We start from the raw sequence: 26261 nt of genomic DNA, 5'->3' as shown, positions 1-26261 counted from the left end.
CACTTTCACTGCCCCTTTTCCATTGTGGTGCCTGCTATTTTGATTCTGGTGTGTAATGATGGATCCACATCTCATCAATAGTCACAACTGGCACAAAAAATCCTGTGGATTGCAATTAAATATCGCCAGCCATTGTGTTGAAATGTTGTACTGGATGCACTTTTGGTTGAACATGAGCAATTGCTGCGCCTACTTCGCATACAGCTTCTTCACGGCCAATTCTCTGTGCAGGATATTATGCACTCACTCAGTTGAGGTGCCTACAGTCTCAGCAATCTTACAAATTTTTATTTGACGCTCTTGCATTACCACATCGTGGATTTTGTCAATGTGGTGATCTCAACAGGATGGCCATAGCATGCTTTGTTGTTCGTGCTTGCCATATCATATTTAAATTCATTAATCCAAAAGTAAATGGTCTTGAATGATGGTGCAGAGTCCATGTGAACTTCATTCAATTCTGTTTTAGTTTGTGTGGCAGTCCAACCCTTCAAATGAAAATGCTTAATAAAAGCACCAACTCAGTTTCCTCTGTTTTCAGTTAAGTCAATGTACAGACTAATTCAGATGGCCGTGAATAATGAACTGTATGCTGTACATTGTTGAAACTCTTTAAATGATCCTTCAAATAATCAAGCTGCAGCAACAATGTTCCATTCTTTGATGGAAAGTTACCAGACTTATCAAACCACTCTTCTATACACAGAAGGGCAGCATGAATGGCCACTGACTTGTTTGACTCTTGGAAGAATGTCACAATGATGCTTGAGAAACTGAACTGGCAGACTTGCAGACAGATGCAAAATATCCCAAGAAATCCTGCTTAAAAAATTTTAAGAACTGGCTTTAAATGATGACTCTAGGATTATACAACAACCCCTACAAATTGTTCCCACGGTGATTGTGGGGAAAAGATTAGATTAATTACCCCATGCATGGAGGCATTTAAACAATCATTCTTCCCATGCTCCATATGTAAATGGAAAAGGAAATAATTTGTACCATGCACTTCACAGTGGTTTGTACAGTATAGATGTAGATGTAGATTACTTGCATTACACCAATGATTTGCAATAAGATTAACTTACAGATACATAAGATTGCAATTCTTTCATAGATGTTATTTACAATCTCTCAGCACAAATAAGGAAGTGAGAGTAACCTTAGTTTGGAATTTTTGGAAGAACCTCAACCATACAGTGACCTTGCTGCAATTGTATTGGGAGACTGTATTTACCTGAGTGCCACACAGTCAATTATCATACATTATCTTAACTTTACTATGAATCTGATTATGTCATAGTTATGGATCATAATTTTCTGCACGATACCTCATCTAAGATGAACAAACAGCTACAGAATTAACAAACAGCTACAGAATTAAAGCACAGAGTTCAGTTACAAAAGAAAGATTACTCTCTCACACAAGTATTCTAATGATCTTTTTTGTTAATTCTTTATAGTGGGTACAACTATATCTATTTTTAGAAAACTTATAATTGTGATTTGTACTTGGATAAGGCGATTAGGTGGTAAACTTGTAGAAGAGTCGTGTTCCCAACAAAACTGAAAAATGTAATTTACCTATTTATTTACTTTTTAAACCACAAATCCACCATTGTAAATGGAGGATGTTAGCAGCATCAGTCAAGTAGGGGAAGAAAGGAAGGGTGGAAAAGTACTAAATTTAAACTAAGTTGGATGATATGCTAACATCCTGGCTACATCCAAATAAGATCATTAAGTTCCTAGCATCACAGTTGATGTCAATTTTGATAAAACAAAGAAATTCCATAAATAAATAAAATGTTTTGGTCACTCTTAGTGGAAGGCAGAGGAGTACTTAAGAGACAGAAAATAAAGAAACCAGACAATCAGGCATGGATTCATAATCAACTGGGAGTAAGTCTAACACAAGCACAGGAGTAAGAAGGTGAGAAGAGAGGTACATGATGATAAGCAGGATGCTGTATCCTTATATGTTAGTTGTGTAATGAATAGGATAGGTGTACCAATAAAGGAGGATCTACACTTGATTTTGTAGAACACTGCGGGTTCTTGAGGCTTACTCCTAAGTTGCAAAGTAGAAGAAGCTACCTGAGTTGTAAAGGTCAAATAAGGATACTGAATTAGAATATAATTAATTATGATACAGGTGTCTGAGTTTTGTATGCTGTCCCTAAGGATAGTTACATTTAATAAAGGAATATAACATGTATAGCTAAAAAGTTACTAGTTGTTCCTACATGTAACACTTTTTGTTCAATGGTAGTGACCATAAAAGAGGCACTGTTGTAAGGAATGAAAAGACTAAAGATAATAATGAATGTGTACATCCATAAACTCATTATGGATGCATATTTTGGAAGTGTGCCTTAGTGTGTTTTATAAAGGGATTTATATATTTAATTTATAATATGGTTAAACTTGGTAAGGGTTTGCACAATTTTCTACTGGGTGGTAGTAATAATAATTATGATGGGTTTTGCACAAAGTGATTTTGTACTATTTAGAATCTACTACACTTTATGGTTGTATATTATGAAAAGGATAGTTGCTACTCACCATCAGCAGAGATGCTGAGTCACAGATAGGCACAACAAAAAGACTGACACACACACACACACACACACACACACACACAGTGCATGAAGCAGGACACGGGGGAAAGGGGGGGGGGGGAGAGGAGGATGGATAGCAGGGTAAGGGTGGGAGACGGTAAAGTGCTGCTAGTGGAAGCATGCAGGGACAAGGTGAAGTGAGTGTGGGGCAGCAAGGTGCAGTCGGGATGTTAGACGGTGGGCAGGGGAGAGAGGGGGGGGGGGGGGAGGGGTAGTGGAAAACGAGAGAAGTTGGTTGGTTGTCTGGTTGATTTGCGGACAGGAACCAAACAGCAATGTCATCGCACCCGTTGGATTAGAGAAGGATGGGGAAGGAAGTCAGCTGTGTCCTTACAAAGGAACCATCCCGGCATTTGCCTGAAGCAATTTAGGGAAGGAGGGAGGTAAAAAGACCGGGTGCATTGGTGGAATAGAGGGCTGTGTAGTGCTGTAATGGAAATGGGGTAGGGGCTAGATGGGTAAGGACAATGGCTAATGAAGGTTGAGGCACTTTACCATCTCCCACTGCTAACCTGCTATCCCTTCCCATCCCCACCAAAGCCTCCTCCTCCTCACCACCTGACTGCTCATAGTGTGGCCTCAGCTGCCAGAGATCATGGTCCTGCCCTGTGAGTTTCATTTGTGTGAGTGTGTATTTTCCATTGTTTGTTTAAACTCTATGGTCCGTTTTATGTACATTTGTTAGGTGAGGCTGTCTTAACTTAGTACAATTAGCTTAGCTATTTGCCTTCCTTCTTGCTTAAAATAATTTAGGACCAAGTAAGAGATGCAATGATTAATCAGAGTCTCCTTTTGTAGTTCAGTCAGTGAATATGACAAAAGTTGCTATTTTGTTGCTAATCTCTCCATAGGGTGCTAGAACCAATTTTCGGGGCCCATGGGAATAAGAATGGCAAAGATCTTTGTCCTCTGGCGCACCAGTGAAGTCCCCCAAGGAGATAGAGCCTTGGGTGGAGGTACGACTGGTCTGTCTTCATTATGTTCCTGTCCGCCCTCAGTAGCTGAATGGTCAGCGCACCAGAATGTCAATCCTAAGGGCCTGGGTTCGATTCCCGGCTGGGTCGGAGATTTTCTCCGCTCAGGGACTGGGTGTTGTGTTGTCCTCATCATCATCATTTCATCTCCATCAACGTGCAAGTCACCAAAGTAGCATCAAATCAAAAGACTTGCACCCGGTGAATGGTCTACCCGACAGGAGGCCCTAGTCACACGATATTTATTTATTTATTTATTATGTTCCTTGGTTCCAACCTTTCCACTCTTATTTTCCTTTCTTTCTTATCCATCAGGAGTACCATTCTATCCTCATTCAATGGTTCCACTGCATAAATCATTCTCTTGTCTGTACACTTCAACCTGTTTTTACAGAATTGCATGAGATGTAGTGATACCCAAGTCATAAAATGAACAGACATTCACGTGATATCCATTTGAAATAAATAAATAAGGAACGCAAAACTTTAAGACAAAAATGAAATCTGTAAAGCCAACACAATAATTTAGAGATACAGAAGTTAATTCACAGTTATTTCCTTATGATTTAAATAGTTGTGTCAACATCATTTGTCAAAGAGAGAGGGCTATGTGGTGTAACATATCACTTTGGTAAACAGATGTGTTACCCATTATCTACTTAGCCAATGAATGGTGGTCACAAAAGAGAATCAAGTGATATTTTTGTAGGTGATTCTCTCGTAATTACCACGAGTCAGGGAACTAACTCAAAAAGATAACCCGTTGCGGAACTACTACGCTTTGCGCTACCACCTCACAGTTAGGGATGGTGTTATCCTCCTTTCCACCCACAATGCTTCACCGCGTGTTGTGGTACCTGTGTCTTTGCGTGCTTCGGTCTTGCGCCTCCTTCACCAAGGGCACTGGGATGTCTCTCACACAAAATCTCTGGTGCTCCGTCATGTGTACTGGCGTGGCATCGACTCTGAAATAGCACACATGGTCGCTGCCTGCGGCCCTTGTGCGTCACAGACCGCCGCCCCGAAGTCATCTTTGTCACTGTGGCCTTCGCCTGAGTCGCCCTGGGAGCGCATTCATGCCGACTTCGCGGGACCTTTTTTAGGTACTTATTGGCTCCTCGTAATTGACACCTACTCTAACTTTCCTTTTATTGTCGGTTGCACGTCGCCTACCACCACAGCAACCACAAGTGCTCTCGCCTGCATTTTTCTTTGGAAGGCCTTCCCTCTACTCTTGTTACTGATAATGGTCTGCAACACAGCCCTCTCACCGTCATCTCGGTGTCAGTACAAGAATGGACGCCACCAGGAGACATGCCCATGCAGGAACCAGATGACCATCATCTGTCGGAGCCAATTTACTCGCCTCCTTCTCCTATGGACACCGACACATCGCCCATGTCTCCTGTTATATCAACTGGACTTGCCGCAATGGGCAGAGTGGCGCACCGGGCCCCAGCAGATTCGACCCTTACATCTCCTGTCATCTCGACCCGTTATCATCGGGGACACTTCCGTCCATACGGGAAGCCTCCTCCTCGAGACTTTACAGCCAGTCAAACAACGCCTATGGACATTAGCAATCTACAGGCCACCTCCATCAAGACCAGTGCAAAAATTTCAAAGGGGGGAAAAGTGTTGTGACTCGCCGATCATTCAAAGTGCCGCCGCGCAATTACGTGCGTCCTCTACATGCAGCGCTGTCTGCCAGCCATGCAGCATCTGCGTCACATAAGTGGCCAGTCAGCCAGCGGCCGCTAGACTTGGACTCAGTGCTCATTCGAATGTTACCGTGTTCACATGTCTTGCTTTGTCAACTTGCTCAGTGACTTATATGTGTTGTGTCGTGTTGAAAGATATGTGTTCAACTTGTCGTGAATGGTCTACCCGACAGGAGGCCCTAGTCACATGATATTTATTTATTATGTTCCTTGGTTCCAACCTTTCCACTCTTATTTTTCCTTTCTTTCTTATCCACCAGGAGTACCATTCTATCCTCATTCAATAGTTCCACTGCATAAATCATTCTCTTGTCTGTACACTTCAACCTGTTTTTACAGAATTGCATGAGATGTAGTGATACCCAAGTCATAAAATGAACAGACATTCACGTGATATCCATTTGAAATAAATAAATAAGGAACGCAAAACTTTAAGACAAAAATGAAATCTGTAAAGCCAACACAATAATTTAGAGATACAGAAGTTAATTCATAGTTATTTCCTTATGATTTAAATAGTTGTGTCAACATCATTTGTCAAAGAGAGAGGGTTATTTGGTGTAACATATCACTTTGATAAACAGATGTGTTACCCATTGTCTACTTAGCCAATGAATGGTGGTCGCAAAAGAGAATCAAGTGATATTTTTGTAGGTGATTCTCTCATAATTACCACGAGTAGTTAGTCAGGGATCTAACTCAAAAAGATAACATTTTAGACCTGCTGGTGACAAACAGACACAAACTTTTCAACTCAGTTAGCACAGAACACGGAATCAGTGATTATAAGACCATTACAGCAGCACTGAATACAGCTGTAAATAGGAATACATGGAAAGGTAGAAAGATTTTTCTGTTTGGCAAGAGTGACAAGAGACAGATTTCAGATTGCGTGACAGTTTAACGTGAAAATTTCATCACCAGCACTGACAATGTTCAGCATTGGTGGAAAAAGTTCAAGAGAATCGTACAATATGCTTTACAGAGGTATGTGCTGAGCAAAATTGTGAGGGATGGCAAAGTACCATGGTGGTTTGACAACCATGTCAGACAGCTGCTAAGAAACCAAAGGCTGCTTGACTGCAAATACAAACATAGCCAAAGCCTCACAGACAAACAAAAACTAAATTAAGCCAAAATTTGCATAAGGAGGGCTATGCAGGAAGCATTTAATGAATTTGTAAGTAAAACTCTATCTACTCCATCAAAATCTTAAGACATTTTGATCTTATGTTAAATCAATAAATGGAAAGTGGATGACACAGAAGAGGCCAAAATTCTGAATGACTTTTTCCAAAACTGTTTCACAAAGAAGATCACACTGTAGTTCCTCCTTTAAATCATCGCATAAGTGATAAAATTACAGATATCGAAATAAGTGTAAATGAAATGATCATATGGCATTTATTGGCCGGGATATTCCCTTCGGGGTTCGGCCGCCGGATTGCAAGTCTTTTTAGTTGACGCCACTTCGGTGACTTGCATGTCAATGATGATGAAAATGATGATGAAGGACACACAACACCTAGTCCCCTGCTGGGAATCGAAAACGGGCCTCTTCACATGGTAGGCGGTAACGCTACCGCTGCACTGTGGAGGCGGACAGTGTAAATGAAAGACCACTGGACTTCACAGCATACCAGTTCAGTTCTATAGAGTATGCGAAAGAACTTGCCCCTGTTCTAGCAGCAGTGTACTGTAGCTTTCTAGAGTAATGAAGCATTCTTAACGATTGGAAAAAGCACAGCTCATTTCCGTTTTCAAGAGAGGTTGTCAAACACACACACAGAGCTATATCCTCATATCTCTGACATCAATCTGTTGTGGAATTTTGGACCCTGTTTTAATGCCTGTGTATTGTGACATTTCAGGAGACCAAAGTCTCCTCTGTAGGAATCAATATGGGTTCTGCAAACTTCGACTGTGTAAAACCCAACTTCCTCTATTCATCCCTGAGACCCAGAAAGCAGTAAATACAGGCGTCCAGGCAGATTCCGTGTTCTTTGATTTCCATAAGGCATTTGATATAGTTCCACTCCGCCACCTAATAAACAAAAAACAAGTGTACAAAACATCAGGCCAACTGTGTGATTGGATTGAAGAATTTCTACTAAACAGAACACACCAAGTCATTCCGAATGGAGAGAAGGCTCCGGACTTAAAAGTAATTTTGGGTGTGCCCTGGCGGATGTTGCAGGACACTTACATTTCACAACATATATAAATGATGTAGTAGATAATGTCGGAAGTTCCATAAGGCTTCTCATGGATGATGCTGTTGTACTTAGAGAAGTTGTAATGCTAGAAAATTGTAGTGAAATGCAGGAAGACCTGCAGAGGAATAACACTTGGTGCAGGGAGTGACAATTGACAAGTATGGTAAACACATAAGACAGAAGAGCACTTTATTGTTTGGCTACAAAATAGCAGCAGAACACTCATTGGAGGCAGTTACCTCCATAAAATATCTACGAGTATTTCGACAGAGTGATTTGACGTGGAACAAAATCATGAGTAAGCCAAATGCCATATTGAGATTCTTTGGAAGAAACCTCAGGAAATGTAGCCACCAACAAAGGAAGTAGCTTATAAAACTCTCATCTGACCAATACTTGAAAACTGCTCACTGCCATGGGATCCATATCAAATAGGGCTGATAGAGTAAACAGAGAAAACCAAATGAAGAACAGCATGTTTTGTTACAGGATCATTTAGTAAAAGTGAAAGTGTCACAGAGAAGTTCAGCTAACTGCAGTGGCAGATGCTGCGAGAGAGGGATTCTGCATCACGGTATGATCTACTAGTAAAGTTCCAAGAGTGTATGTTGCTAGAAGAGTCAACCAATATATTACTTCCTCCTAGATATATCTTGCGAAAAGACCACGAAAATAAAATTAAAGAGATTTGGATCCACATAGAGCATTACCAGCACCCATTCTTCCTGCAAAACGTATGAAACTTGAACAGGGAAAAGGGGAAGTGACATTGGTACACAAAGTACCCTCTGTCACATACTGTAAGATGGCTTGTGGAGTGTAGATGTAGGTAGGTGAAATCATTTATCAGCTAAATACTTTAGAACTGAATACTGTTTGAAGGTTTTGTCATTGTTTTTGTATGTAAACTGATATGGATGGACACCATGCACGTTCAAGGTGAGGCATCTATTGCAGTTTACCACGAGTTGTAGTACCTGAATGGTGCTGCATTTGTTCCAAGTTTTGTAGCCACAGCTTGGAGAATTAGGGTATACCACTGAGTAAGAGCACACCATGACAGTGTGGATGACATCATAGTGAACACAAGATGATGAATTATCTACCAAACCATTCATTTTCATTCAAATGTCAGATCTCATTCTTGTAATGTCAACATGGATGTATGCACTCAAACTGTATAAGCAAAGTTCTTTTATGTTAACTAATTGTGTCAGAAGATGCAAAATATTAGCCATCAGAAGGAGTACTTTTAGTCATTAGTAGAAAGTTGGAAACAGTTCAATATCTACAGATTTTCAGAACATGACCAAACTGCAGAAGAAATGAAGTCCACTGTGTTGTGCCTGCACAATCTATGAGTAAACTTTAATTACAGGTACTGCAATTCAGAATTTGAAGATAAGTGTATACATTTCTACAGACAGAACACTGTGTTATTAATGAACCAAAAGAGTAAACTCTATCTTTTTTATAATGCTGATGGTAGTAAGTGTCCATTCAAAAGCACTAAATTTATATTCTTTTCAACTGCATTGCTCCTAAGCTGCTTTATACTGGTTTGGTTAAATGGAGTTCAACATATTTGTGTGAAACATTGCTACAGATCATTCCACCAACAAGTCAAGCTTAGTTATACACTGAGAAGACAAAGAAACTGGCCCATCTCCCTAATATCATGTAGGGCTCATGCGAGCATGCAGAATAGCTGCAACACGATGTGGCATGGACTCTGTCTGAAGTAGTACTGGAGGGACATGACACTGTGAATCCTGCAGGGCTAACCATAAACCCATAAGAGTATGAGGGTTGAGATCTCTTCTGGAAAGCACATTGCAAGGCACCCCAGATACGCTCAAATCTTTCATGTCTGGGAATTTGGTATCCTGCAGAAGTGCTTAAACGCAGAAGAGTGTTCCTGGAGCCACTCTGTAGCTCTTCTGCTGGCCGGTGTGGCCATGCGGTCCTAGGCGCTTCAGTCTGGAACCGCGTGACCGCTACGGTTGCAGGTTTGAATCCTGCCTCGGGCATGGATGTGTGTGCTGTCCTTAGGTTAGTTAGGTTTAAGTAGTTCTAAGTTCTAGGGGACTGAAGACCACAGATGTTAAGTCCCATAGTGCTCAGAGCCATTTGAACCTTCTTTTTTTGTTTTAGCTCTTCTGGATGTTTGGGGTGTTGCATTGTCCTGCTGGAATTGCCCAAGTCCATTGAAATGCTCAATGGACATGAATGGATGGAGGTGATGAGAAAGGATGCCTACGTACATGTCACCTGTCAGAGTCGTATCTAGACGTATCAGGCGTCCCATATCACTCCAACTGCACATGCCCCAAACCATTACAGTGTCTCCACCAGCTTGAACAGCCCCCTGCTGACATGCAAGGTCCATGATGCATGAGATTGTCTCCCTACACATCCATCCACTCAATGCAATTTGAAATGAGACTTGTCCGACCAGGAAGCATGTTTCCAGTCAACAACAGTCCAATGTCGGTATTGACAGGCTCAGGCCTGGCATAAAGCTTTGTATCATGCAGTCATCAAGGGTACAAGAATGGGCCTTCTGCTCTGAAAGCTTATATCGATGATGTTTTGTTGAATGGTTTCCATGCTGACACTTGTTGAAGACCTAGCATTGATATCTGCGGCAATTTGAGGAAGGGCTGCTCTTCTGTCACATTGAACAATTCTCTTCAGCAATTGTTGGTCTCGTTCTTGCAGGATCTTTTTCCGGCTGCAGCGATGTCGGAGATTTGATGTTTTATCAGATTCCTGATATTCACGGTACACTCACGAAATGGTCATAGTATGGGAAAATCTGCATTTCACTGCTACCTTGGAGATGCTATCACTCCTGCACTGACTATAACACCACGTCCAGTTTCACTTAAATCTTGATAGCCTGCCATTGTAGCAGCAGTAACTAACAACTGCGCCAGACACTTGTTGTCTTATATAGGTGCTGCCCGCCGCAGCTCCGTATTCTGTCTGTTTACATATCTCTGTATTTGAGTACCCATGCCTATACCAGTTTCTTTGCTGCTTCAGTGTATAATGCTTTGATGGGTGAGTGGCTGTGTATAAATGTGCTGAGAGAACAGAGACAAAATTTGTGTAATTGCCATTTTCTGGTTCTTTCCACTTTTGAGGTTTCTGTGAGCTTGGTTCTTATGCTCTTACTGCTATACAGTGTTATTGTTGTTTACTGACTAACAGAAGTATTGCTAAATTAATTTAAATCTAGTATGTTCCTCAATATTTGGTGAGTAATCCAGTATTTTTTTGTTTTGGTAATGAATCTAGCTTCTTTTATATTGGTATTCTCTAAATTAACTTATACACTTGGGAACATCAGTATTTATTTTCCTTTTTCGTTATTTCTACATACATTCCATTGATTCTTTTATCCCTGTGAGATGCTAGGATGTGAACCAAGTCAAAAAATATGTAAATATAAGCTACACCCAACATGTAACAAGGTCTACCAAGGAAAGTACGGTTAATTTACAACAGTTTCAGAGAAAATAAAAACATAAGACTAGAAACAAAAACATGAAAGTAGGCATAGTATAAGGATTAGAAAATGTTGTACACCAATACATAACAAACAAACACTCAAGATATGCGAATAAAACAGTTTATGCATATGTGTTAAAAATTCATCTAATGAATAAAAAGTTTTATTAAGTAAAAACATCTTTATTTTATTTGTAAGTGATGTGCTGTTACTGTGTAAAACTTTGATATTATTTGGCAGTGAAATATATTTTTTAATACTGCAATACTGTACACCTTTCTGTACCAGGGTTAGATTTTAGAATTCACAATAGATTTCAGCCTTCCTTCTGACATTGGGATCATTTCATTGGTTTCTTAGTGCACAGGATTGACAACCATGAAGCTCATAATGGAATAAATATGGGGTGTTCAGAAATTTCCATTAGAAACTTCTGGGATTTGCAGGTGGGAGTGAGTACATAATATTTTGAATAGCAACCCATGTCTGGAAATGTACCATTTCTGTGCTACAGCCATTTGAAAACATATTTGCTAGGTAGATATCCAACAGGGTATTCATGGTGAGTGGTGGTTACATTGGATTGGCTGACGTCATTTGACACCTATCCTGACCTGGTCTGAGCCTCATTCATGTGTCTGTGAGCATTAGAGCAACACGGCTGAGTACAGATTTGTAGAATACACTGACTTGATGCTTCCGAATGGCGAAGCACACAGTAATGGAACAGCTGTTTGTTGCCTTTATCAACGTTGTTCTCCACAACATCCGACTCCATCACATACACTTTTCATCACAATTATGCAGCAGCTTTGACAAATGGTACTGTATTAACATGATTCACGTTGTCCGTCGCACTTCACATAGTGTAGACCGGGAACTGTCCGCTAGGCATGCCCGCTGTAAAACTGCCTGAGTTGTTGTTGTTCCGCTGGCAGAGGGCGCGGCTGAATTCTCGCATGCCCTCTGGTCGGCGGGACTTTACTTGCGACAACTACTGTCCATGACGCACCATGCCGATGAGTGCCTCCCGCAATCTTTCTGGTGGCTACTGCAGGTACCTTCACCATCAGGAGGCGTAACTGTGGTACACCGAGGACACACCTCACACCCAAACTGAACAAGGCCACACTGCATCATGTTCAAGAGAACCTACCAATGAGTACATAAGCAATTTCTTTGTATGTTAATGAGAGGAATTGTAAAACAAGTGATTTGTTGGCTCACACCTAATCAATTAATTGTAAAAGTGGCTGTGTTACCAGCATATTTTCAAATCATTGTAGCATGAAAACAATACATTTCAGGACATGGGTTCCAATTCAAAATATTATCTGCTCACTCCCCTCTACAAGTCCTTGAAGCCTGAACACCTTCTACATTGGGAAGTAGCTGTAAGAATCCAAGCTTCCTTAAAATGATTGCGACAGGTGGTTTTCTGAACACATGACTCTGTATTTAATTTCAACAGCCTTTTTCTGCAGAAATAAAATTTTCTTTGTGAGTGAACTGGCCCAGAAGATAATCCTGTAACTCATAATAGAGTGAAAGTATCCAAAGTAAGTGGACTCTGTGACACTAATGTTACCAATATGTGAGATTTCCACAATAATAAAATTACCTGAGGACAGCTCTCTTATGGTCCAGAGGTCATGATGTTCCCAGTAAGTCAATTATGAGATGAAATCTGACTGGCATGGATACACACTTTCACTGATTTACATCTGATGCTCAGGTTTAACACAGTCTAGGCAGACAGACAGCTCAGTTAAATTTAAATTTAGTATGCTATTTTGTTCCACAATTTGGACAGAAAGTACATAAATACAGGTCAAATTAAATTTCAAAGTAGTAGTAGTAGTGGTATTAATTGCCTGGTGAAAATAGTAATGGCCTGGTGACAGTCATTTAACTGGATGCCACTTCAGCATCTTGCTTGACCCAGAGCCTGGTGTTCACAGGTGGTCACCTATCCAAATACTAACCATGCCCCGCTCTGCTTAACTGTAATGACTGGGTTAAAAAACCGGTGTATCCAATGGGGCAAGGCCACTGGCTAATTTCAAAGTGTTCTTAGGTCTAAATAAAATAAACTGCTCCTTTACAGTGAGCCATATGAAATAACAGGTTTCTAAAACAATATTGATGTACGGTACTTCAATATTCACTATTTAAATTCTTCTCTTGTCCTGCCCTGCCATATCTCCCTTCTGGGACCATGAGTGACATTTCTGCTTAATTCCTTTAATTTCATTTCTTCCAATGCATTCCTGTAAATTGGCAGATGAAAGAACCTTTGCTCCTAAATGGTAATTTCCTTGAATGCATTGGAATATTTCATAGAAATCATTTGCATTATCTTCTACTGGTTCTCTCATCAGCTACTGGTTGGAAATTATGTCTCCGTTAAGCCTATTCAATTATAGTTACATTGGAAGGCCTTTTCTTCTATGGATGTTTTAAAGATAATGTCTTCATGTCAGAACAAGTACCCAAAACAAAGCAGAATCTAGACTTCATTATGAAGACAAAGTGAGAAATGATTATTGATTAAATGTCATATTACAGAAGTATGCTTTATTGTTTTCCATGTAGCACAGTTCATTGGCTAGTTAATGTCACTGAAAAACAGCTCAGTGCCTCAGTTAAGGTTAAGAATTGCAATCTGTGACTACTTTACACTTTGCAAAATTATCAAAAATGTCAGTAAAGTTTATAATACTCAACTTACTGCTCCTCCTAAAGGTGTATATTTTCTTACAGGTGCCGTGGGAAAAAGAACTTTCAAATGAGGAAAATTCCAGTCGTTTCCCAACAAGAAGTTGACCCATTCTTTAACACCTTTGCCGGTATCACCTGATGTCAACAAAACAGTAATTTCAGTTATGAAATTGTGAAAATAACAAGAAGTTTACTAAAATGGTTAGGAAAGTTCTGCCAGAATGTAAATAATTTAAGAGCAAAGAAAACCACTCATTGAATAGCAGATCTCTCTCTATCTATCTAACTTTTATCTCTATGTCTACATTGCGTATCTCATTATTCCAATACCATTCCGTGTGGGTGACACTAAGAACAAAGATGTTACAACAAGAGAATTTTTACCATGTGTGCATATATTGTGGCTTATTAAAACTACCAAGTCACATAAATTACTTCATAAATATATGGAACATTTCAGTTAGACATTTCTAGGTTTCAAATTTCTCTCTATGTGTCTAATGGAGCCTATTGCATATTATATGGAGTCTATTTTTCTAGTTTTTCATTCACACTGGTAATTAATTTCCCATCAGATTTCGGGTTTCACTTGGTTGCTGCACTGGTTAAGTATCATACTACACATCTAAAATTTCAGTATTTGATCCCTTGTTGGTTCTACAACTTTTTCTCCTAGTTAGCTTTATTTTCATACCTAACAAGATTTTGAAGATGACAAAAAACTAAAGGTGTAGTTTAGCTTGTTTAACTATAGGCTCCCCTATAAATTGCTGGATTAGCCAATTATCAGATTAAAAACAGACAAGGACATACCACCCCTAACAGCACCCCACCTAGTAAAGCACTGGGATTTTCAAATAAACTTGGTGTACAGAGTTTTAAATTCCCTTTTGGCTATACAGACTCTATGAATTCCAAAGTCACTTAGGATAAATTCCAAAATAAAACAATGGAAACTCCAGGTTGGAATATCAACAACATTAGGAGAATTATAGATTGCTACTCACCATAAAGACGACATGTTGAGTTGCACACAGGCAAAATGAAAAGACTGTTACATATTCACTTTTCAGTCAAGGACTTTTCAGAAAAGAAAACACACACACATTCACACAAGCAGGCACATCTCATGCACACATGACTGCCATATCAAGCAGCTTTCCTATGTGAACTGCTACAGATGGAAGTCATGTGTGTGGGAGACGTGCTTGCATGTGCGAATGCAAGTGTGTTTGCTTTCCTGAAGAAGGCTTTAGCCAAAAGCTAAATGTGCAACAGTCTTTTCATAATGCCTGTCTGTAACTCAACATGTCATCTTATGGTGAGTAGCAATCTATCCTTTTCCTAATAAGATGAATTATACAACGATTAGTTGAAAAGGCAGGGCTGATTTCCTCATCCATCTGAGCTTGTGCTTATCTCTATTGACCTGAATATTGAAAGGAAGCTGAACACTAATCTTCCTTCCTTCAAACAAACCACACAATTAAAGGCAACTCTACTTTTCACTCAGATTTCTAGATTTGTCAAAACTTCTGCCTGTGTTTGTAGGTCTCTTGGAGCGACATACTCTTATGAAAAATATAACAAATGCATATTCTGCTTCAATACCGATGATGGTTACTCCCTTGGTGGGGTAATTTAAAAAATCCTGATTTTCCCTGAATGGAAAATGCAACTGAAACATCTGAGTTGCAAAATTGCTTGAATTTGGATCCAGGAAAATCTACGATGAAACAAGCATACACAATGTGCAAACGCAACTTAAATACCTGCTGCTGCTGAATCAAAATTATTTCCAGACAATATGACAACAGAACATTGTAAAATACACCCATGAGAAAATGGATTAAAGATGGCTGTTGTGTTGGAGAGTGAACATACCTGTCTCCATGACAAACTGAATATTTCATCAGTTATCCATCAGTGCTAATCGAACAAGTTACGTAGGAAACATTCTGTGAAGTCAGGACAATAGGAGAGATGTACTGGATGGAATCAGGTCATGCATTAGTAGAGTTAGCATTAGTTTCTCATCAAAAGACAGAGGAAGGCCATCAGTGTTGTGTATTTTTTTTTATTTTTTTTAATTTTATTTTTTTAATTACAATACATCAGATGGTGCAGAAAGCATTTTCAGAGGAGCCAAGGATAATACCCACTGTTTGCACATATTCAACGTTCTCTACTTATCCATCCAGATAAGCACTTCACAGACCTAGGAAGTATTCCACAAAGCAACAATAATTATGGGCCTAGTACTTTATTTATTTGCATTCAACCACTTTCAGGTTACTTCACACAATTCAACTATGTATTTCAAGAGATGATGGTCGCACCACCAGGTTGTTAACATTCAGTTTGTAGCATTCATTAAATAAAATAAAATGAAAAACATATTAGGAAACAGGTCCTAATCTTACATAAAATTGTCCACTTCACATGCAACCCAATAGCAGGCCACATCCTCATTTGTGGCTACCATGCGTGTCTACTTGACACTTCTGCGGCTGTCTGAGCTGCTATGCCTGAGGTACCATGAGTACGCACAGCTTATGCTTATATTTTCAAAGAAGTTTTTTCTACACCTACATTCATACTCCACAAAAAATTATAAGGTGTGTGGCGGTAGGTACATTGTACCACTACTAGTCATTTACCTTCCCTTTCCGCTCACAAATTGGGCAAGAAAAAAACGATTGTCTATATGCCTCCATACAAGCCATAATTTTTTTTCTTATGTTCATGGTCCTTGTACGAAACATATATTGGCAACAGCAGAATAATTCTACAGTCAGCTTCAAATGCCAGTTCTCTAAATTTTCTCTGTAGCTTTCCTTCAAAAGAACATCACCTACTCATTTGAGTTTCCGAATCTTCTGTGTAATACTTGTGTGCTGATCAAAACTAGCAGTAACAAATCTGGTAGTCTGCCTTTGAATTGCTTCGATGTCTTCCTTCAATCCGACCTGGTAGGGATGCCAAACACTTCAGCAGTACTCTATAATGGATTGTACTAGTCTTCTACATGCGGTCTCCTCTACAGATGAACCACTCTTGCCTAAAACTCTCCCAATAAATCAAAGTTGCCCACTCACCTTTCCCACAATCCTTACATGCTCACTCCATGCCCTATCACTTTGCAATGTTTTGTCTAGATATTTTAATCAACAGCACACTACTAAGGCTGTATTTAAACATTACAGGATTGTTTTTCCTATTCATCTGCATTATCTTACATTTTTCTACATTTAGAACTCGCTGCCATTCATCTCAACACTGGAAATTTTCTCTAAGTCATCTTGTATCCTCCCACAGTCACTCAATGATGACACCTTCCCATACACAACAATATCACCAGTCCACAGCCACAGATTTCTGCTCACTCTGTCTATCAGTTACTTTATATATACAGAGAACAATAGTGGCGCCATCATTAGATTAGATTAGATTTACTTTCATTCCAATTGATCCGTAGTGAGGAGGTCCTCCAGGATGTGGAACCTGTCAGAAAAACAACAAATATTTACAACTAAAACAAATAAGCTAATGTACCATTCCAGAGGTCCCAAGTGGAATGATCGTCATTTTTTAATGAACACTAAGAGTCATGCACTGAATTTAAAATAAAAAAGTTTTTTATTTATTTATAAGGTAATAAACATGATTGACTGATCTGGCCTTGTAACATTAACCAAAACGGCCTTGCTGTGCTGGTACTGCGAACGGCTGAAAGCAAGGGAAAACTACAGCCGTAATTTTTCCCGAGGACATGCAGCTGTACTGTATGATTAAATGATGATGGCGTCCTCTTGGGTAAAATATTCCGGAGGTAAAATAGTCCCCCATTCGGATCTCCGGGTGGGGACTACTCAAGAGGACGTCGTTATCAGGAGAAAGAAAACTGGCATTCTACGGATCGGAGCGTGGAATGTCAGATCCCTTAATCGGGCAGGTAGGTTAGAAAATTTAAAAAGGGAAATGGATAGGTTAAAGTTAGATATAGTGGGAATTAGTGAAGTTCAGTGGCAGGAGGAACAAGACTTTTGGTCAGGTGATTACAGGGTTATAAATACAAAATCAAATAGGGGTAATGCAGGAGTAGGTTTAATAATGAATAAAAAAATTGGAGTGCGGGTTAGCTACTACAAACAGCATAGTGAACGCATTATTGTGGCCAAGATAGACACAAAGCCCATGCCTACTACAGTAGTACAAGTTTATATGCCAACTAGCTCTGCAGATGATGAAGAAATTGATGAAATGTATGACGAGATAAAAGAAATTATTCAGGTAGTGAAGGGAGACGAAAATTTAATAGCCATGGGTGACTGGCATTCGTCAGTAGGAAAAGGGAGAGAAGGAAACATAGTAGGTGAATATGGATTGGGGGGAAGAAATGAAAGAGGAAGCTGCCTTGTAGAATTTTGCACAGAGCATAACTTAATCATAGCTAACACTTGGTTCAAGAATCATAAAAGAAGGTTGTATACCTGGAAGAATCCTTGAGATACTAATAGGTATCAGATAGATTATATAATGGTAAGACAGAGATTTAGGAACCAGGTTTTAAATTGTAAAGCATTTCCAGGGGCAGATGTGGATTCTGACCACAATCTATTGGTTATGAACTGCAGATTGAAACTGAAGAAACTGCAAAAAGGTGGGAATTTAAGGAGATGGGACCTGGATAAACTGAAAGAACCAGAGGTTGTAGAGAGTTTCAGGGAGAGCATAAGGGAACAACTGACAGGAATGGGGGAAAGAAATACAGTAGAAGAAGAATGGGTAGCTCTGAGGGATGAAGTAGTGAAGGCAGCAGAGGATCAAGTAGGTAAAAAGACGAGCGCTAATAGAAATCCTTGGGTAACAGAAGAAATATTGAATTTAATTGATGAAAGGAGAAAATATAAAAATGCAGTAAATGAAGCAGGCAAAAGGGAATACAAACGTCTCAAAAATGAGATCGACAGAAAGTGCAAAATGGCTAAGCAGGGATGGCTAGAGGACAAATGTAAGGATGTAGAGGCTTGTCTCACTGGGGGTAAGATAGATACTGCCTACAGGAAAATTAAAGAGACCTTTGGAGAGAAGAGAACCACTTGTATGAATATCAAGAGCTCAGATGGCAACCCAGTTCTAAGCAAAGAAGGGAAGGCAGAAAGGTGGAAGGAGTATATAGAGGGTTTATACAAGGACGATGTACTTGAGGACAATATTATGGAAATGGAAGAGGATGTAGATGAAGATGAAATGGGAGATAAGATACTGCGTGAAGAGTTTGACAGAGCACTGAAAGACCTGAGTCGAAACAAGGCCCCGGGAGTAGACAACATTCCATTAGAACTACTGATGGCCTTGGGAGAGCCAGTCATGACAAAACTCTACCATCTGGTGAGGAAGATGTATGAGACAGGCGAAATACCCACAGACTTCAAGAAGAATATAATAATTCCAATACCAAAGAAAACAGGTGTTGACAGATGTGAAAATTACCGAACTATCAGTTTAATAAGTCACAGCTGCAAAATACTAACGCGAATTCTTTACAGACGAATGGAAAAACTGGTAGAAGCGGACCTCGGGGAAGATCAGTTTGGATTCCGTAGAAATGTTGGAACACGTGAGGCAATACTAACCTTACGACTTAATCTTAGAAGAAAGATTAAGAAAAGGCAAACCTACGTTTCTAGCATTTGTAGACTTAGAGAAAGCTTTTGACAACGTTAACTGGAATACTCTCTTTCAAATTCTGAAGGTGGCAGGGGTAAAATACAGGGAGCGAAAGGCTATTTACAATTTGTACAGAAACCAGATGGCAGTTATAAGAGTCGAGGGACATGAAAGGGAAGGAGTGGTTGGGAAAGGAGTGAGACAGGGTTGTAGCCTCTCCCCGATGTAGTTCAATCTGTATATTGAGCAAGTAGTAAAGGAAACAAAGGAAAAATTCAGAGTAGGTATTAAAATTAATGGAGAAGAAGTAAAAACTTTGAGGTTCGCCAATGACATTGTAATTCTGTCAGAGACGGCAAAGAACTTGGAAGAGCAGTTGAACGGAATGGACAGTGTCTTGAAAGGAGGATATAAGATGAACATCAACAAAAGCAAAATGAGGATAATGGAATGTAGTCGAATTAAGTCGGGTGATGCTGAGGGAATTAGATTAGGAAATGAGACACTTAAAGTAGTAAAGGAGTTTTGCTATTTGGGGAGCAAAATAACTGATGATGGTCGAAGTACAGAGGATATAAAATGTAGACTGGCAATGGCAAGGAAAGCGTTTCTGAAGAAGAGAAATTTGTTAACATCGAGTATAGATTTAAGTGTCAGGAAGTCGTTTCTGAAAGTATTTGTATGGAGTGTAGCCATGTATGGAAGTGAAACATGGACGATAACCAGTTTGGACAAGAAGAGAATAGAAGCTTTCGAAATGTGGTGCTACAGAAGAATGCTGAAGATAAGGTGGGTAGATCACATAACTAATGAGGAGGTATTGAATAGGATTGGGGAGAAGAGAAGTTTGTGGCACAACTTGACTAGAAGAAGGGATCGGTTGGTAGGACATGTTTTGAGGCATCAAGGGATCACAAATTTAGCATTGGAGGGCAGCGTGGAGGGTAAAAATCGTAGAGGGAGACCAAGAGATGAATACACTAAGCAGATTCAGAAGGATGTAGGTTGCAGTAGGTACTGGGAGAAGAAGAAGCTTGCACAGGATAGAGTAGCATGGAGAGCTGCATCAAACCAGTCTCAGGACTGAAGACCACAACAACAACAACAATAAACATGTAATACAACTACTGTAATACTTATTTACAATGAACACATTACTGCACTGAAATTGTGCAGAAGTTATGTTGTACTTATACACAAATCAGTTGGTTTTACTAAGAAATTCATCGATGGAGTAGAAGGAGTTGGCCACCAATAAATCCTTTAGGCTTCTCTTAAACTGAATTTCATTGGTTGTTAAGCTTTTTATGGCTGCTGGCAAGTTATTGAAAATGTGTGTTCCTGAATAATGCACACCTTTTTGTACAAGACTAAGTGACTTTAAATCCTTGTGAAGATTATTCTTATTTCTATATTGATTCCATGAATTGAGCTGTTGGTTTGAAAAAGTGATATATTTTTAATGACAAATTTCATTAAGGAATAAATATATTGGGAAGCAGTAGTTAGTATCCCTAGTTCCCTAAACAGGCTTCTGCAGGATGTTCTTGAGTTCACACCACATATAACTCTTACTGCATGTTTTTGTGCCCAGAAAACTTTAGCTTGGCTTGATGAATTACCCCAAAAAATAATCTCATATGGCATTATGGAATGAAAGTAAGCATAGTATGCCAGCTTTTTCATTTTTATATCCCCTATGTCTGACAAAATTCACATTGCAAACAGAGATTTGTTAAGACGCTTCAGCAGTTCTGTGGTGTGCTCCTCCCAGTTGAATTTATTATCAAGCTGTAATCCCAAGAATTTAACACTGTCCACTTCTTCTATCTTCTTGTCATCGTATGTTAGACATATACTCTTGGGACACCCCTTACAAGTTCTGAACTGCATGTAGTGTGTTTTTTCAAAGTTTAGTGACAAAGAATTGGCTAGGAACCAGTGATTAGTGTCCACAAATATTTTATTGGCTGATCTTTCTAAGACTACACTTGATTTGCTATGTATTGCAATGTTTGTATCATCGGCAAACAAAACAAACTTGGCATCTGGTAATTTTACTGATGAAAGGTCATTGATATACACAAGAAAAAGTAAGGGCCCCAAAATGGAACCTTGTGGGATCCCACATGTAATTAGTTCCCAGTTGGATGATGCCTGATAGCTTGATACATGTCTCTTTCCTAATAACACCCTTTGTTTCCTGCCAGAGATATAAGATTTGAACCATTTTGCAGCATTTCCTGTTACACTATAATATTCTAGTTTACTTAAAAGGATATTGTGATTTACACAGTCAAATGCCTTTGACAGATCACAAAATATACCAGTTGCCTGCAATTTTTTGTCTAATGAATTAAGCACATTTTCACTGTAAGTGTAGATAGCCTTCTCAATATCAGAACCTTTTAGAAATCCAAACTGTGACTTTGACAGTATGTTATTTGAGATAAGATGGTTATAAAGAGGACTGTACATTACTTTTTTGAAAATTTTTGAGAATGCTGGCAACAGTCAAATTGGACAGAAATTAGATGCTATTTCTTTATCTCCCTTCTTAAATAGTGGCTTAACTTCAGCATATTTCAGCCATTCAGGAAATATTCCACTGATAAACGACTGGTTACACAGATAGCTTAATATGTTACTTAGCTCAGAATCACATTCTTTAATTAACTTTGTTGATATTTCATCATACCCGCTAGATGTTTTTGATTTTAAAGATTTTATGATGGACATTATTTCTGTTGGGGTAGTGAGGGTCAAATTCATATTATGGAAGTTACTTGAAATGTCTGGTCTAAGCATCTACCGAACCTGACAACCCCATCTTTTCAGTAACAGTTATAAAATGTTTGTTAAAAAGTTCTGCAACACTACACATCTGTCACCAACGTATCATTTACTCTCAATGCTATTTGCTCCTCTTCATGTCTGGTTCTAGCGGTCTCCTCCTTCACTATATCCCATATTGTCTTTATTTTGTTATCTGATATGACTATCTTTTCCTTGTAATATATTTGCTTTGACATCCGTATTACAGTCTTTAATATTTTGCAGTATTTCTTATAATGTGCTATAGCATCAACATTGGAAATGTTTTGGATTGACAGATACAGTTTTCTTTTTGTTTTACAAGATACCCCTATTCCTCGAGTAATCCATGGCCTCTTTGTAGACTTTGCTCTAACCTTGGTAAGTTTTGGGGGAAAGCAGTGTTCGAATAAGGTAAGCACCTTATTAGCAAAAACGTTATATTTTTCATTCATGCCATGAGCACTGTAAACATCAGTCCAGTGAATGTCTCTGAGGAGTGTCCTAAAATAATCAATTTTTGGCTTACTGATTACCCTCTTGAGCTCAGATTTAACAGATTTTATATTCTATTCAGTATTAACATTTAACAGAAGGAACTGCATGTCATGGTCTGAGAGGCCATTGACTATTGGTTTTGTAATATAATTTTGTTCATTGGACTTTTCTATAAAGATATTATCAATGGCTGTTTGTGAGCAAGTGGCTATCCTAGTGGGGAACTTTACAGTGGGAATTAAGTTGAATGATAGTGTTACTAACTCAAATAAGTTCTTATTGGAGAGTCTTTAAGGAAATCTACATTGAAATCACCAGCAACCACTATTTCTTTGTTTTTGGTTGTTAAATGGGCCAGTACAGCTTCAAGGTGGTTTACAAACAGATTAAAGTTACCTGCAGGTGCTCGATATACACTTAATATTATGAAGGATTTTTTGTGAAATTCTAATTCTGTTGCACATGCTTCCATATGCTGTTCTAGGCAAAATTTATGAATTTCTATGTTCTTAAATTTATGACAGTTCCTGATGAATGTGGCAACTCCTCCTTTCTCCATTTCTGATCTACAAAAGTGAGATGCTAACCTAAACCCTGTAACACTTAAAAGTTCTATACCAGTGGTCACATGATGTTCAGAGAGGCAGATTATGTCAGCTGGGTTTAAAGACTCTAATTCATCTATGCAGATAGTTAATTCATTAATTTTATTTCTCAGTCCTCGAATATTTTGATGCAATAAAGATAGCTGACATTTCACATTGACTGAGTTAAAATTGGGTGGAGTTAAAATATCTGCTGACAGTTGAAAATTCTTAACCAATGGCTGTTTATGCTGATGTAATAAGCTGGAATTATGTTTTTTGATTTCTTTCTCAAACTGAAGGTTTGTCTCAGTTCTAACCTCTCTTAAAATTTGCTTTCTTTCTGTCCTCCCTACCCTAAAAAAGGGTCTCTTCTGAATCCTATAACCACTGGTATTTTACCACTCATGACAGTGCCTCCCCCCTTTAACTTTCCTGCTATTTCCCCAGCCAATTTACCCTTCCCCTTCTTGTTGAGGTGAAGGCCATGCCTAGTATAATCCCACCTACTGAGAGAATCAACATGAACTACACCAATGTGTGACCCCGCACCCGACATGAGCAGCCGTTCCAGCTCCAAATTAACTCTCTTGACAGAAGAGTTCAAATGAGGTCGGTCATGGTGCCCAAGAACAGATACAAACTCAACACTAGTATGCTTCGATGCTGATGCAATCTTCGCCAGGTCACACTCTATACTGTACCCAGGATCTCTGTCAGTACTGTTACCTGCCCCACCCACTATAACCACGGTGTCTTCCTTAGTGAAATCTTTGCAAAGTGATCCTAAATCCTCTGTCACCTGCTCCAGACCAGCACTAGGTTTAAAAAAAAATGGTGACCTGGTATTCTGATCCTAGTTCATCCTGCAAAAGTTGGCCAACACCTTTTCCATGGGAACTACCTAACAACAACACTTTCTTTCTCTTTACTGATTTCCCTACATTCTTACTTTTCAATTTGCTGCTGAAAGTTTGTTGTGCCCTGTCTACACCTGCAACTGCTTGAGGCTCACCAGCTTCTAACTGAAGCAACAGGTCAAATCTATTTTCCACATTCACCATAAAGCTGTCACACAAAGTTCTAGGCCTGTTCCTCCTGTTGCCTGTTGCCACTTCCCACCTCTCTTTACCCTTCTCCCTCCTTAACCTGTCAAGATCTCCCCTGGCCTTGTCTAACTCAGCCTGAAGGGCGGCAATTTTCCCCTCATGTTCTAGTATCTTCCTATCTCTACTACAAATCCTACAAAACCACTGATGAGTCTCATTTACTTCCCCTATTCCCACGCCACTACAGTCACCCACATGGAAAAAACTACTTCCCTGGAGCACTTCCAACAATATCCTTGTATCTGACAAACACGCACCATTGAGTACAATGTACTGGGTATCTATCTGGCCAACCTCTAGCCATTATTTCCATGGAAAACTAAATATTTATAACCATTCATCTGTATTAATATAAATTCAAAAATCTGTTAGGAATTTCATTCTGTTGTCATTCAATTGCACATTAAGAACATTGTTGAATTTCTAACATTGTTGAATTTCTTCTTGTGAATCGCTATTTCTAATTCTTCCAACAAGTCAAGTTTTCAACGTTTCTTTCCATGTGCAAAATTTTCGGGTCATCTTCTATAGCGTTTAAGGGGTGGCTTGTTTCATACACATGATCAGCTACTGCTGGCTTGTCATAGTTCCTCAGTCTCAAATCATCTTTGTCTTCTTTGAATTTAAAAAAAAAGTTATTCCTGTTTGTCCAATATAGTTTGCATCACAGGATGTGCACTGTATTTTGTATACTCCCAACCTTTCAAATTTGCTCATATTGTTACCAATATCATGTTACAGGGCTCATGTCATTAAACTTTTTTGTGTGGAATGCTACTTTGATGCCATCAGGCTCTCTTTAGTGAGCATGTTCTATAACATGGCATAGTGATCTCCTTCATTTTTTCTTCAGTTTGTTCCTTGACATCTGTTAACTGATAAAGCCTTGATAATGTTTAATTCTGTCTCTCTATTCTGCTGAGTCTTCATTGCCCACCCTACGTACTAAGCTCCAAAAAGCAGCCTTTTAATACACTTTAATGGCATTACTCATTCAGAATTAAAGCATCAGCCATTTTTGGTTTCCTATAAAAATTAAATACATACTTACTGCCCTGCTTTTTAACGTTCAAATTGAGAAACTGTAAACTGTTATCAATTTTATGCTCAACAACCTTACAATAATAACATTGTCTCTTGAGATGTGTAACTGAATTGTGTCAAGTACTATCAAAGTGTTCGAATACATGTAATTATTACTGATAAAAAACTATCTAACTTCTGAAAAATGGAAAATATTAAACTATATCACTGATAAGACTCTAATAAAACTATGGAACATTATACATGCAAATGTTTCAGTTTCAACAACAAAAGACAGTCTGGAATATGAAATGGCTATAATGAGACGTGATGTAGATGATAAAGAAAGGCATAAAAATTGCGAAGCTCTGCACCAAAAAGTGTAACTGTTGCAGTAAATTTTGTCTATTGGATATGTAATTTAATGGCTACTTCCACTGTAAAAATAAATAAATAAATAAATAAATAAAAATGCTCAGGGGAAAACTCATTCCCCAATCAGATCTCCAGGAAGGTATCTTCAAGATGAGAACGAATGAGACAAATATTCTATAAATTTGACCAGGGTATTTTACAAGTTTAACTTTTAGGAAAGTAAAATCTAAAGAGGAAGAGGTGAGATGAAGCTGAACTTTTCTGTGGTGATTGAAAAAAGTAAAATGAAAAAGAATGCAGCATCATGCACTGGGGTGACAGAGATTATCATTATGAGCAGGAAGGCAGGTGACAACATGGGTTGCTACAAACAACCAAATTCTTCCTCTCAGTATTGAAACAAGGTCAGTGCCAT

The 26261-nt window shown here is 39.0% G+C and overlaps 1 protein-coding gene across 2 annotated transcripts in view; it reads right to left on the bottom strand.

Annotated features, from left to right (window-relative positions):
• Positions 1-26261, bottom strand: part of LOC126259365 (lysophospholipase-like protein 1) — a 59727-nt gene that overhangs the window by 12573 nt on the left and 20893 nt on the right. For both annotated transcript variants that reach the window (XM_049956104.1, XM_049956105.1), the window contains exon 2: positions 13781-13905. In XM_049956104.1, the coding sequence (XP_049812061.1) occupies positions 13781-13905 (125 nt within the window). The remainder of the gene's footprint in view (positions 1-13780; positions 13906-26261) is intronic.

The sequence above is a fragment of the Schistocerca nitens genome, chromosome 5, assembly GCF_023898315.1.
Source record: "Schistocerca nitens isolate TAMUIC-IGC-003100 chromosome 5, iqSchNite1.1, whole genome shotgun sequence".
Classification (NCBI taxonomy): Eukaryota; Metazoa; Arthropoda; class Insecta; order Orthoptera; family Acrididae; genus Schistocerca; species Schistocerca nitens.
This window is presented reverse-complemented; position numbering and strand designations above follow the sequence as displayed.